The 14,186-nt window shown below is 37.7% G+C and overlaps 1 protein-coding gene across 3 annotated transcripts in view; it reads left to right on the forward strand.

Annotated features, from left to right (window-relative positions):
* Positions 1-84: 84 nt before the first annotated feature.
* The window catches only part of LOC116298133 (ubiquitin carboxyl-terminal hydrolase 40), a 24,112-nt gene continuing 10,010 nt past the window's right edge, over positions 85-14,186 (forward strand). For 2 of the 3 annotated variants that reach the window (XM_031706507.2, XM_031706509.2), the window contains exons 1-23: positions 85-414; positions 818-891; positions 981-1,097; positions 2,053-2,178; positions 2,921-2,959; positions 3,729-3,875; positions 4,895-5,085; positions 5,616-5,688; positions 6,008-6,142; positions 6,939-7,007; positions 7,462-7,688; positions 8,325-8,461; positions 8,579-8,654; positions 9,056-9,149; positions 9,599-9,676; positions 9,847-9,955; positions 10,167-10,240; positions 10,865-10,999; positions 11,314-11,383; positions 12,053-12,090; positions 12,855-12,928; positions 13,050-13,140; positions 13,515-13,595. In XM_031706507.2, the coding sequence (XP_031562367.2) occupies positions 192-414; positions 818-891; positions 981-1,097; positions 2,053-2,178; positions 2,921-2,959; positions 3,729-3,875; positions 4,895-5,085; positions 5,616-5,688; positions 6,008-6,142; positions 6,939-7,007; positions 7,462-7,688; positions 8,325-8,461; positions 8,579-8,654; positions 9,056-9,149; positions 9,599-9,676; positions 9,847-9,955; positions 10,167-10,240; positions 10,865-10,999; positions 11,314-11,383; positions 12,053-12,090; positions 12,855-12,928; positions 13,050-13,140; positions 13,515-13,595 (2,478 nt within the window). In that variant the 5' untranslated portion in view covers positions 85-191. The remainder of the gene's footprint in view (positions 415-817; positions 892-980; positions 1,098-2,052; positions 2,179-2,920; positions 2,960-3,728; positions 3,876-4,894; positions 5,086-5,615; positions 5,689-6,007; positions 6,143-6,938; positions 7,008-7,461; positions 7,689-8,324; positions 8,462-8,578; positions 8,655-9,055; positions 9,150-9,598; positions 9,677-9,846; positions 9,956-10,166; positions 10,241-10,864; positions 11,000-11,313; positions 11,384-12,052; positions 12,091-12,854; positions 12,929-13,049; positions 13,141-13,514; positions 13,596-14,186) is intronic. The other variant, XM_031706508.2, reaches the window with a different exon arrangement.

Raw genomic sequence — 14,186 nt, forward strand, 5'->3', positions numbered from 1 at the left:
GTTTTCCCTCTCGTAAATCATCCATCCCTACCCTACCTCCCAAAGTAGTGAATTTGGCTGCATACATATCCAAGATGGCGGATGAACAACAACAAAGTCTCGACACTTGCAAATTGAAATTTTTTTATTCCGGATAAGTTATTCAAGTTACGAGAAATCATTCTTTTAAAATTCTCTAATAAGTATTCGTTATGTTTGGAGACTTATTCGCTGAAGAAGATGACGAAGAATCTGCCATCACAGTTACAAATGGGAAGCAAAATCTTTGTCATTCGTCGAGTAAGGCAAAAGAAGTTGTACAAGAACCTCCTGGTCTTCGTGGTCCCACCGGACTCTGTGGCCTTATCAATCAAGGAGGGACATGTTATCTAAATTCTTTAATCCAGACGTTGTTTTTTACACCCGAATTTAGAGGTAAGGCTGCTATACAGTACCCAGCCAATTTTTTTATATACTGTATCAGAGTAACATCAGCATTATATATATATAAGCTTTTAATGACAAGAAATTTCGTTTATCCATTAATTATTTTTAACGCTTACGTTTCCCTTATTTTTTATCAATTATCCAGTCAATCAAACAAGCTGTCAATCGATTTAAGTCAGCCAATCGTTCTCCCAATCTGAATCAACAATTAATCCATCAACCAAACAACCAATGACCAGCCAGCATAATGATAACCAATCATTAAATCACAGTCAATCAGCCAATCAACAAGCAGTCAGTTACTCAGTCAGCCAATTATCCAATTAATCAAACAATAAATAAATATAATTTATCAAAATTCTCATTATTGTTTTCTCTGTGCTATTTATAGACTGCCTCTTTCAGCTTAGAGCCCAAGACCTTGGTGAGCTGTCAGAAGAGATTTCTGAAAATTCCAAACGCAAGGTCAAGAAAAACATGATATTTCAACATTTACTTAAAGGCAGGGACTTATAGCCTGAAATCGTGTGTGTTTTTCCTCCTTTTCCCATTAGCAGGTCAGGGTTATTCCTCTGGAACTACAGCACTTGTTTGCACAATTGTTATTGTCAAATCAGAAGAGTGTTAGTACTTCAGATCTGACAGAAAGCTTTGGATGGACAGGAAACCAGGTGATCTTTGACTCATCAATCCTCCCTTCCCTACATTCCTTCCTCTCTCCCTCACTCCATCCATCCATCTATTCATCCTATCTGCATCTCCCTAATGTATCCATCCATCTGTCAAGCCACGTCTTATTCCTTCCGCCTATACATCAAACCTTCCCTTTTTCAGTCCTTTCATTTACCTCTACTCATCCCATCCAATCTTCTATTGATCTATCTATCCACTATACATGGTCCAACATACATTTCATGGTATCACATCCTTGCTGCCTATCAATCAATCAAATACTCCAATTTCAGCCATTTCTTCGCATTCTCTCCATCCTATCCCATCCTACAATGTATTCGATCATTTTCTCACACCTGCTTCAATTGCCCTATTTCATAATGACATCACATCAAAACCAACTAATGTTTCACCGCCGTTAGCATTACTACACGGCCGCACCCCAGACACAAATCGAGTGGTGTAATTTGCAATTCCATTCCTTTGAAATCATTCTGAATCTGCCATTACCATCAGTCCCTCTATCATGTGTTGTGTAGTTCCAGAAATTCCCACAGAGGAATTTGGAATTTCCAAAAGGTAGAGGGTCCAAGAATAAACACAAATTACAGAGTTTGCATGGAAGAAAATTGGAATTTCTTGGGGTGCAGGTTGGGGGCAAAGGGGGGGGGGGGGGGGGGGTCTTAAAATTTTTTTCCTTGACGGGGGTATGGATAATTTTCTGGAAGTACATATTTTCAGCATAGTTGTTTACCATAATAAACATATTGTTTGCTCCAAGTTGAACACTGTTATATTTTCATCCTTCTTTTCATCACTAACTCATTTGTAAAGTTGTAGTTTTATTCAATATTTCACAGTCTCTTTTCATTTGTTCTACATGTATACCATAGGCAACAATGTTATGAATGATTGTTATTTTTATGATTGCTTGTTATTGTTTCTTGATTAAAGGGGTTTCAACAACATGATGTTCAAGAGCTCAACAGGATTCTCTTCAGTGCAATTGAGTCATCTCTTGTTGGTACACCAGGGCAGGACTTGATAAGAAATCTTTACCATGGAACTTCTGTCTCAAAGGTAATAATAATCTTTGCTTTCTAAAACTCCAATGCATTATAGTGCCCTACAAGTAATGCATCTCTCACCTCTGGGGCTCAATTCCTGGAAGAGTATAATAATGGTTTGAACCCAAGTGTTAAAGTTTTTTGTGAAGTGTGATCGTCCAGGTCAGTATAGTCTTGAGAAAGACTGTTGTTGGTGGTGACTGATGTTTCGACAACCTGAGCGGAAGTCATTTTCATAGTCCAGTGAAAAGACGGTTAAACGGTTTAACAGAAGTCAACAATTATTACCGCCACCTTACAAAAGACTCATTCACAACCTCAAACAAAAGACTCCTACTTGTGATAACACCCAAGCATCTTTACATAACAATACCAACTAATTATCATTTATACGACCGAACCAGAGATATAAATACCATTGCCTGTCTCTCATTTTCTCACTGGACTCTGAAAATGACTTCTGCTCAGATTATTTGAAACATCAATCACCACCAAAAACAGTCTTACTCAAGACTATACACTCACTCAGAACATCACACTTCACATCAATTTCTTTACTTGTCATCACCTTTAAGCAGGGTTTGTTGAGATTTTCTCAACTTCTTATTATGATAGCTGGGAGTTAGCCATGCCCAGAATTAATCATCACAGAGCTCAGGTTTTTTTATTTTTATTTTTTAGGTTTGTTTTTAGTTTTTCTTAGGGTTTGATATTCAAAAAGAAGTCATATAGTATCCTTTTTGGTGTTTCAACAGATCACATGTCAAGATTGTGGAAAAGTTAGTGAAAGAGAGGTGAGATTTTATCTTGGGATTGACTTCATTTGAACCAAATAACATGCGCCCAATCATGACAAATTTCTAGGGATCTAGAAGGTCGATCCTCCGATCGATACTGAATTACTAGTATTTAAGATATGGTGTCAAACAAGTCTGAATGAATGGTGCTGAACTTTGAATTTGTTATTACAGTGTAATGGGCAAAAATATGACTGTATTATATGTTAATGTATTTGCATCCTTCCATGCACAGGCTTTCGTACATTAAATCAACAAATTTTGATGTGAAGCTGGCTGGTTCTGTAATAATAATAATAATAATAAGGAATAATTTATATAACGTCGATATCCTTAAGTTCAAAGACGCTTTACAATATAAAAATGTGACTCAAAAAATTTAAAATTTAAAATAAATTTAAGAAAAGAATTACTATTTCATGAATAAGAGTGAGTAATAAAACACCACATAAGGTGCGTACAAGCTTGTTTGGTTGCAAAAAGCCAGTGCATAGAAGTATGCAAATACAATAAATGTAGTCATACTTTTGTGCGTCTAGCTGTAATAAGTTCCCTACATTTGTTAATGTGTATTTCCAGAAATTCGAAGGGTAGGGGGGTCAGAGAAAGAACAAAAATTATAGAGTTTGCATGGAAGAAAAATGGAATTTCAGGGGGTAGGGGGTCTTTAAAACAATTCCTCCATGAGGGGGTTATGGATAATTTTTGAACACGATGGCAGGGGTAAAAAAAAATCTTTTTTATCCTGTTTTTATTTATTTATCAGGAGGACTTTCTGGACTTGCAAATGGTCCTGACAGGCTGCACTAGTCTCAATCAGAGTCTTGAGATGTTTTATGTTATGCCTGAGTTAATGGAGGGAAGCAATCAATACATGTGTGATGAATGTAATAAATTGGTCAATGCTACAAGGGTGAGTAGTATAAATATTTCATGTTTTCATCTTTAGTACAGTACCACATGCTGCATTTTTAAGCATGGGTCACATGATCACCAATGCAAATGCAAATGCCAGCTCAAGCAAGAGGCTGAGTAGGTTACAGTAGGTTCAATTGCAAATGCAAGGAATGGAAAATGTTTTATTTTCTTGCTGTGGCAAAATTTCTTAATTCGTGAATGCAATGCCAAGAATTCATCTCATCTATTCTCTGGTATATTGTGAATGTGCAGTAATGTGAACATTGCTTGTGCTTGCATTTGCATGATTTGTTTTGCTTGTATGAGCCAGACCTCATAATAAGATACCTGGAATCAGTCTTACCTTAATATTATTCCATTAATCAGAATGTAAAAAAGAAAATATGATATGCTTGCTTTTTTGACATAAGTATTTTCTTGAGAAGCATGGATGCGATGGTGTGTGCCGCTATTCAAAGACAAGTCAAATGCACCACCAATCATCATCATTGCAGACCAGGTTTTTAACTCCAATGCTCAGTGCTGTATGTAAACTCGTAGAGTTGCTTGTTGGTTCTCTCTGGCTTCAAGGGTTTTTATCTGAGCAATCAAACATTGATTGGTAATGGGTGCATGGTTTATGAGAACAGACAGCACGTAACATGCACCACACTCACTTTCTATTTCTAATCAATATCACTTTTATCCAAAATGATGACTATTCGAATTTGTATTTTATCAAATAAAAAAAAACTAGCTTGCTGTACTGTGTGAAGTTTTAAAACACTTGGAGATTGTTTATTTTTCATCCATTTATTTATTTGTCATTGCTTGTGACTTACAGGCAGGAACACCACAACAGTGAACCAATTACTCTGGGCCAAAGACTGGTAGAACAGTATTGAGAATCACTCTGCTACATGTTGTGCTTCTCCTAACACTTCTCTCATTTTCTACCAACTTTATAACAGCATATGCACAGGTTTTCTATTTTTTCATGCCAACTCTGAGCTCTAGTAATTTTTTTGTTATTAGGGAGCTAAGCTTCGAAGCCTACCATCTATCTTGACATTTTCCTTGGTGCGGTTCACCTATGACTTACAGGCATTTGAACGTTATAAAGAGACCCAGCGTTATACCTTTCCACTTGAGCTTGACATGAGGATGTACTGTGAAGTACAGAGAGATGATGATGTGTATGAACTCTTCTCAGTAGTGATCCACAAGTAAGTTATAACTATCAAAGTGAAACAGGGTCCAGTGTAGCAGGTCCAGGATATTATTACACGGGATCCAATCATGGCTGCCAGGCAGAAACAGCTGGTGTGGTCAGCTTCACAAAAGGGGTTTCCAATTTCATTATACAGAGCATAAAGAAAATGATTGGCTTCGCGATTTAGGTCTTACAAAGGGGGGTTCAATGGAACCCATAGGAGGGTTCAGTGGAACCCATAAAACCACCTTCCCTGGATTAGCCAATGGATTGAGTGGTAAAATAAAAATAAAATAAACTTATCTGTTTGTCTCATGATTGAGGGTCATTTGTACATGTAGAAAGGACAGGAACATTTCAACTGCAAGGTACTAGTCTTCATCAAGAGGTGGCATAGACTGGATCTATTGGTGCATCTGTTATATACCACATGTCAGATCATCTGTGTGGTGGTGTGGTCATTGGCGTGGGCCAATTGCTAGTAATAATGGGTCAGAATGTTTATCAGTCAGACTAATTGATCATTTTTCTGGTCTGTTTCAGAGGTAGCTGCTATGGTGGCCATTACCATGCCTATATTCATGATATAGAACATCTCGGCATATGGACCACTCCTGTAAGTAACATTACCAATCTTTTCATTCCTATGTGCTTAAATCGATACAGTTGCGGCAGGGAAATTGGGCATTACTCTACCCTCAATCAAGTAAGCCATTAGAGAAGTTCCCATGTACCTTGATAGGTATACTTTTAACGATTGAATTGATTGGCAACAGTGCAATGACTGTACAATAATCCCTCTCACAAATGTTGTCTCCATCAGCTGCTGCAATAAAAACAGGGTTGATTTGATATGCTAATTGATTTTATGGCTATGAAGCACCATTTTTCTTGACAATTTCATATTATTATAACCTAATTTTTTTTAATTTTAGGATAATCAATCTACTGTAGCAGCAAAAAAGGAGGATGTAGGGATAAATGTCAATGATTACCCTGATCCAGTACAGCTCATCCAAGTCCTTGTAACAAAGCTTGGTGGTAGAACATCTGTTTCTGATCTTTGCCAGGTAGGTTTTCTGACTGCAACTAGCCAATACTGGGCCCTCGACTAGTTACCCTCAAATTGACCTCCTCGGCTTGGGCGAGCTCGGATGTAATGTTTCCCATTTCAGACCAAGTGTCATTCCCTAGAGTATCATTTCTTCGTTTAACGGTTGTGCTTTGTTGTGCTGGTGAAAGATCAGGAATATGGAAACAACTCAAACGAAGAATCTTTTTCTTGAGGGAATGACACATGGTCTGAAATGAGAAAACATTACGCCCGAGCCAAGGACGTCTATTTTCATGAAAAAAAAAGTTGTTGCAGGAATCAAATCCTATTCCCAGTATAAACTGCAGAGAATTAAACTGGTTTAAGTCTGTGTAAGATGAAGCCTGAAGCCTGAGTACCATCAATACTAATAATGGACTAAATTTCACATGACTATAAGGATGAGAGTTCATGGTATGGACTTGCCATGCCGTGACTATGCCATTGGCATGTCAAAGGATTCTGAATGAATGACTATTTAAGTGATCTGCTGTGATTGGTCCTAAAGATGTGTTGTCAATTCTATACTGTGACGAAGCTGTGCACCATACACAGTCATACGAATTCTACCCTAGCTAGTATAATAATAGTACTAGTAAATTGTATGCTAAAGTTAGTGACTGACAGTCCAAGTAAAAGAAAAGAAAACAATGGAATTTTGGTCTTCTGTAACTATGAATAACGTTGACTATTCTTTCACGTAGTAAAATCACTCTAATGTTACTTTACTAGTTATAACCTATTCTTTTCATCTTTCAATTGATACTAAACAGTACATGGCTAAAGAAATAGGTGTCTCGTGGAACCAGAAGTACAAAAAGCAGTATGGTCCAATGACTAAGGTAATGAAAGAAAATTGATCTGTTTACTATTTTTATCTTTTTTTGATTGTTGTCATCTCTGGGAAAGTAAATATCATCAAAGTAATTAAATGACAGAAGTGGGATGCGCTGCTCAGACTAGTTTAGCCAAGATCATGGGAAAAAAATTGTGGATAAGAAGGAAACGTTTTGTCGTTTTGTCTCACCATGCCATAAAGCCCTAAACACGCAATACGAAGGTTGGCTTATAGCAGGGAAGAGGGGGGGGGGGGGTGCTTGGGGGCTTATGACAGATATTTTAGGCCTTTAAAACACAACTCTGGGCGGCAGGGTAAGTTAAGGTTACAACAGATATTATTTACAATATATTGAAAAATTATTTCACCTGCCGTATGGTTGATCAATTTGCGGTCCATAACCAACTGTACGGATCTCGCACTCGGTTAATAAGAGCTATGTATTTGCTTTTATGCAGTTTATCAAGAAACGTACTGATGCATTCGAGATCGTGGATGGGACAATAGTAACCTTGAAATCCATAGAAAGCGTGGACAAGGACAGCAGACACAGTAACAATCAACCTAATGAACCTCTCTGTAGTGAAGAGAAAAGCACATCAGATCTGAGGAAGAAATTGGCCGAATTCTCTGCCTGTGACAAAACCGCAGATGATCTTAATGATACTAAAAGTGTCAATGAATGGTAAGGAGCAAAAACAAAAGCCTTTTAAAAGAGCAGGCACCCAAAATATGAGTCTTCAGGGACGGTGCATAAACTTGTAAACATATATTTTATCAATATTAGGTGGAGACAGTAGGTCATTGTATGCACTTCTCATGCACAACTTGCTTCTGTGTTTGATATTCAGACTCGCTATTATGTGTGAATAGGCAGGGACCGCGGAGCTAGTTCTGGATTTGGGGGGACCAATATTTCAGAATACTCTCAGTTCCGAATACTGATTTAACAAAATATGCTATTTTTAAAAGTTATTTGGTAAATCTTTCCACGGATGTGTTTTTATTTTCTTTATTTTCGAGTTAAAGACGTTTTTTTTCCAAGCCGAAAACTTGGAAATAGGAAATATTGAACTACGAACAAAACGTTTGCTGATTGGCCAATTCGTTTTGCCTCATAGAACTGAGATCACGTGGAATCTAAAACTCCTAATTTTCGATTCAATCATGGAAAGATAGGCAGCAGATTTGTTAGCATTTTTAACTGAGTTTGTTAGCTGTTGACCCTTGTAAGACAAGTACGATTAAATCATTTAATTTTAAGTAGAAGAAGTTGTAGAAGAGTCTCACCTTTCTCATTTTCAATTTTTATCTTTTCCAGTCAATGGTTTGATTTGAATGACTCAAAGATCTCGTGTATCTCTGACCAAGATATCAAGAAACAGTTTGCTGGGAAAGAAAGTGCTTACATGTTGTTTTATAGGAGAAAAAATTTACCGCAAATTAAAAAAACTAGAGGTATGTGTGATAGAAAATAACGGCGTGAAATGTGCATCTCTTTCAAAACTAACTAGTTTTATTTATTTATGGCCTGTCGATATATGATTTTGTTCTATGGTTTTGCTTTATTTTTAGATTCGTTTATTTATTCTTTACCTTCGAAGCTCGTCTCAAAAATAAATTCAGAAAATGCTGAACTTCAACGGCAAAGGTAAGAAATTGAATGTACTCGTTACATATATATTTATTTATTTTTTGACACCGTAAACCTCCGAAGATAAGCCCCCCTCACCCGAATTAAGCCCTTCAAAAATAAGCCCCTTAAATATGGAACAAAAGCACTTCCTTTGATAAGATATCCCGTATATTTTTATTCCTGTGAACTATCCACCGAACCAAAGATGTATAGTGTTTCCAAGTTCTACCATTTCGTGCCTTTATATAATGGAAATTTCCCTTCAAAAAAACAAGATGTCCCAGCCAATATATAAGCCATTCCAAGAAGTAGATTGTGCAAATATAAAAATGTTTTGAAAAAAGTTAAAATTAAATAATAAACGTTATATCTAGAAGCAGTTATTTAAACGTTCTGTGGTTACGTTCTTTCTTTAGAGAGGAGTATGACATAGAGTTCAATCGTATTGCTGTTCTTTTGAATTTTGTTTGTAACTTCACCGTCAAAGATGGAGTGATTGTACCAAAAGAGGTAAGGCATCCAGACGATGTCAAGCAAATTCTTTGTGAAAATAGAAATATTCTATCCAATTCTGTTTTTCCCTTCTTTTCTTTTCTTTCTTTCTTTCTTTCTTTCTTTTTTTGAGAAAAGCTTTTCCATCAGTGTGATATAAACGGTAAGAAGAGTTAATGTGGGTTGGGTGGTGGTGAGATAGAAACATCGACACCAGCACATTTTCCCCATCCAAGCATGCAATTTTTAAATAGTGCAACAACAACAAAAGGAAGGAAGGAAGGAAGGAAGGAAGGAAGGAATAAAGAAAGGAAGGAAGGAAGGAAGAAAGAAAGAAAAAAAGAAAAGAAAAGGAACAAGCTTGCCACTGGATTGATATGATAATGGTGATCAATGGTTAAGTGTTGTGCCTACTAATTCTGTCACTGCTACAGATTGTTCTAATAGTTCTCTTAACGATTTTTCAGGGAGTCTTTACCGACCCTGCTCTGTTAACACTTGACAGAAGAAAAACTGTTGCTGAATTTCTGTCCCATGTTAATGAGGTACGGAAGTAATGACCAGTCATTAACTACGTATTTACTTTCATCAGGATCCTTTACTACCATTACCACCACCACACCATAACCACCACCACCACCATCACTATCATCTATTTAAGCGTCGTCGTCCTGAGCATTTTGTGATCATATACTGTATTTATACTATATTACAGTTGTACTTCCATAAGGATGATGATAATAAGGATACAGGGTCTTTTGAATGGATTGTCCACACTGCTGAACGTCTTCCTGCAGGTCTTCATCTGTATCAAGATATCACAAGTGAGTAATGATTATTCATGCATTAGCGAGACAAAACTACCGAGCTATTGCAAAACTCCCGCCCACTTCCACAATCGTAACCACTCACGATGAGAAAAAACTTTAAGAATTTTATCGAACCTGGAACAAAAAATAGCTGATTAAAAATAATTTACAGAATTGCTTTTTCAGTATTTTCCAAAACCAGTTTTTTTATCTTCGTTTGTTCCAGCTTGCAAAATGTCATCATTAATGGACCTCCATGTACACGATGGCTGTGAACTGTTCATCTGGAATGGTAAACAGGTATGTTCATTGATGATTACTGGTATCTACTATTCCTTCAAAGAGTGTCCTTTAGGGGGGGGGGGGGGGGGGATTCCTTTACTCGGCATCACATGCGAGCAGAGTTTGTTTAAGTCAATCCCTTGAGGAGGGTTTTTTCTCAGGGTTGTCCAGTATTGTAGACCACTTAAAAAATAAAAATAAAACACTACTGGCTGAGCCTCATTTTCCTAAGCACTTGTTTTATTCGTTTTCTAGAAATCCCAACGCGTGTATGTCTGTGTATAAACTGTATTCAGCTGAGTTGACTGCCTTCCCCGAAAGGAATTATGGGTCAATAATTTTTGGTCAGCATTTTTCTAGCATGGACAGAGTACAATGTAGATTTCTCGTGTTGAATAAACTAGAATTCCACCATGAGTTCAACTGGTAGCATTTACGATAAATTTAAAGAATCAAAAAATTGATATTTCATGGGTTTTCTTGGTAGAATCATGGAAAACGGGAAATGTTAATCGAAATATGTTGATTCCTCAATTCTGATTGGTTGACCTTGGGTTTGTTCTGAAGGTCAACTCTACTGGATTTGAGTTAAATACCGAGCAAATGGCGTAGGTTTAATAATAAGATGATTTCTTGTTTGAGGTTGATGGACACATTGTTCGTACTGGCTCCTCCTGTGAACCTGTTCTCCTGTCAATAACCTATCCTGTCAAAGGTGCCAACTCTATGGAAATACAAAAACCTTTTCCTAAAGACTCAACACTTGGGGAACTAAAAGTAAGGCGCTTAAACCTTTGAATTATGTTTGATGTAGACCCTGAGCATAAATGTTCCATTTATGTTTTGCCCCCCTTCCATGGAGGACCTCGATAATTTCGTGGGAGGAGGGAGGGGGGTTCGAGTAATCAGTATCACGGAGTTTACGTGAAATGCTGGAAGCAAATCGTTTCAGCAAGTTTTAGATTGGTAAGATTGATTTAGCATATATTACATAACTAGAACCCCAACTTGCCCTTGGTAACAGATTTTGGGAGACATTCACTAATTGTAAGAAAACCGAATGTAATTTCTCTTTTTCATTCTATTCGCAGATAGCAATCAGTACCTTGTCAGGAATCAAACCGTCGAAGCTGATTCTTAGCATTATGATGTCATCAAAACGTATGTGTATGTGAATGAATGGATGGACAGACGGGCGGACGTATAAACGAACGAGCAAACGTACGAACGAACAAACATATGAACGGATGGACGAAAGAGCAAATGAACGAACGGACGAAAGAACAAAAGGACGAACGGACGAACAAATGAATTAACGGACGAAAACGAACAAATGAACGAACGGACAAACTAACGAACGAACAAAAGGACGAACGGACGAACAAACGAAAACGAACGAATGAACGAACGGACAAACTAACACTAATGAACGAATGAACGAACGAACGAACAAAAGGACGAACGAAACGAACAAATGAATTCACCATTTTGGCGATAGCCGTCACGTCGTAAACACTTTGTTGTAACGAACTTCTTGGTGACCGTAACACAATCCAACACAATTTATACCACGTGACGGCTAGCGCGGAAGAGGTGAATCAACTGACGAAAACGAATAAATGAACGAACGGACAAACGACGAACGAACGAACAAATGAACGAACAGACGAAGGACAAATGGACGATCGAAAGGACAAACGGACAAACGAACATACAAATGAAGGAACGGACGGAAGAACGGACAAATGAACGGACAAAGGAAGGAACAATTTTGTTGGTGCTATAACTTCTTGTTACCTCTATAACATGACTGATGGAACCTGTTTGCAGGATCCAAAACAAAAGTGGAAGAATTGCACTCCTCCCAAGTGAGTATCTATTATGTCTGGAGTGAATAGACCAGTTTCGAATTCCAAATTACCGCTGTGTTCCTTGATTACAGACTCATTTGCACAGGGTTAGCCTCGTATCAGTGTTTAAATATTCACAAATACCAACAGTAAAGTAAAGAATGCACAACTTCAACAATACAAACATTTCGAAACTCGACGGACCTGACTGGAACACGTGAATATTCTGCACAAACTCGAGGCTAACCCTGTGCAAATGAGTCTGTAATCAAGAAACACAGCGGTAATTTGGAATTCGAAACGGGTCTATTGTCGCATTCAAATGATTGCACATATTTCATACTGGAGTTCTTAGTGATGAATTAGCTTAAGTCTCAGCCCTCTTCCCTCTTGGCTATTATGACTAGTTGCTTATATTTTTAGTTTCTTGGATTGCACTTGATGTAATCCAGTTGATAGTTGAATTATTACCGCCGTTTGCATTACTACGCGGCCACCCCAGACACAAATCGCGTCGTGTAGTTTGCAATAGACTGCCGTCATTCAAACACCTCATTCTACTTGGATGTACTCAAACTCTTTGCAATCGCTTTCGGAACTTCCCTTCATGATATCTGATTGAGAAAGTTTGATAGAAAAGCCAACTCACTGATCCAAACGTGTTTAAATGGCGTCAACATGAATGATTGACAGAAGTCTATTGCAAACTACACGACTCGATTTGTGTCTGGGGTGGCCGCGTAGTAATGCAAACGGCGGTAACGTTTTGTTTGTCCAACAAGGATGGAAATACTTTAAAAGAGTTGGATTTTCGAGATGGACAACGACTTGTGGTCGATAAGAAGGAAAAGCAGAAGTAAGTATTGAAAGGCTGTCTTTTGTCATAGGTATCCATGCACACAGCTTGGGCACGGTCACCGCTGCTGTTGTAACTTATTTGAAAACTGATGCCAAGATATATGTTTTACTGTCTTTAGGAAATCCAGCACACCTCCCTTGTGCCTGGCAAAGACTGAAGCAGAGAAGTATGATAATGAAATCAACATTCTTGTGGAAAACCGCTGTATAGTATGTATTACGTTCACCTCACTATTCTAGATCTTGTAGACAGAAGGAAGACAATTGTTTGTCGTGAAAGGGTCATCTTTTCTTTCTTCCTTCCTTCCTTCCTTCCTTTCTTTCTTCCTTCCTTCCTTCCTTCCTTCCTTCCTTCCTTCCTTCCTTCCTTCCTTCCTTCCTTCCTTCCTTCCTTCCTTCCTTCTTCTTTCTTTCTTTCTTTCTTTCTTCTTTCTTTCTTTCTTTCTTTCTTTCTTTCTTTCTTTCTTTCTTTCCTTCTTTCTTTCTTTCTTTCTTTCCACACCCCCCCCCCCCCCGCCCAGTACAAACGAACCTTCCTTACATGTGTAGTTTAGCATTACAGTGAATTCTTGCCTTGTTTTCAGAGCATGTCTCAAGATTCTGAATCAGTCCAAGAGGAACGTCCAGCCTGGCCTGTGATCTCTATGAATGTCAACAAGCATAAGGTAAGAGATGATCTGCAATCTTATCCCTTAAACCTGCTATCCTTAAGGTCAGCACCGAGTGATGAGAGATATCTGCTGAACATAAGTAATGCAGGCTCTCATGGTCGGCACAGAAAAATGAGAATGCAGGCTTTGAGAAATTAAGGTGGGTAGTTCAGTTTGACAACGAGCATGATGATGAAGGTGGTGGCGGCAGCTATGATATTAATGGGTTGTGCATGAGGGTACCCGATTGTCAATTGACTACTAATTCTTAGGCCAAGTGTCAGTTAACTGTTCATAATTTTACGAGCACTGGCCATAATATTAACCAAAATAATGAAATATCATTTAAATGTTAACTACAAATTATAGGTTATTTGACAGCTAATGACGATGCTTACTGTAAATTTCATGACAATCATAATGATGTGATGATGATATTAAAAGTGATGACAATCATAATGATGTGATGATGATATTAAAAGTGATGACAATCATAATGATGTGATGATGATATTAAAAGTGATGACAATCATAATGATGTAATGATGATATTAAAAGTGATGACAATCATAATGATGTAATGATGATAATAAAGGTGGTAGCGAT

Source organism: Actinia tenebrosa, unplaced genomic scaffold (genome assembly GCF_029948245.1).
Source record: "Actinia tenebrosa isolate PJP-AT-01 unplaced genomic scaffold, QUT_ActTen_1.0 PGA_scaffold4__44_contigs__length_22323623, whole genome shotgun sequence".
Classification (NCBI taxonomy): Eukaryota; Metazoa; Cnidaria; class Anthozoa; order Actiniaria; family Actiniidae; genus Actinia; species Actinia tenebrosa.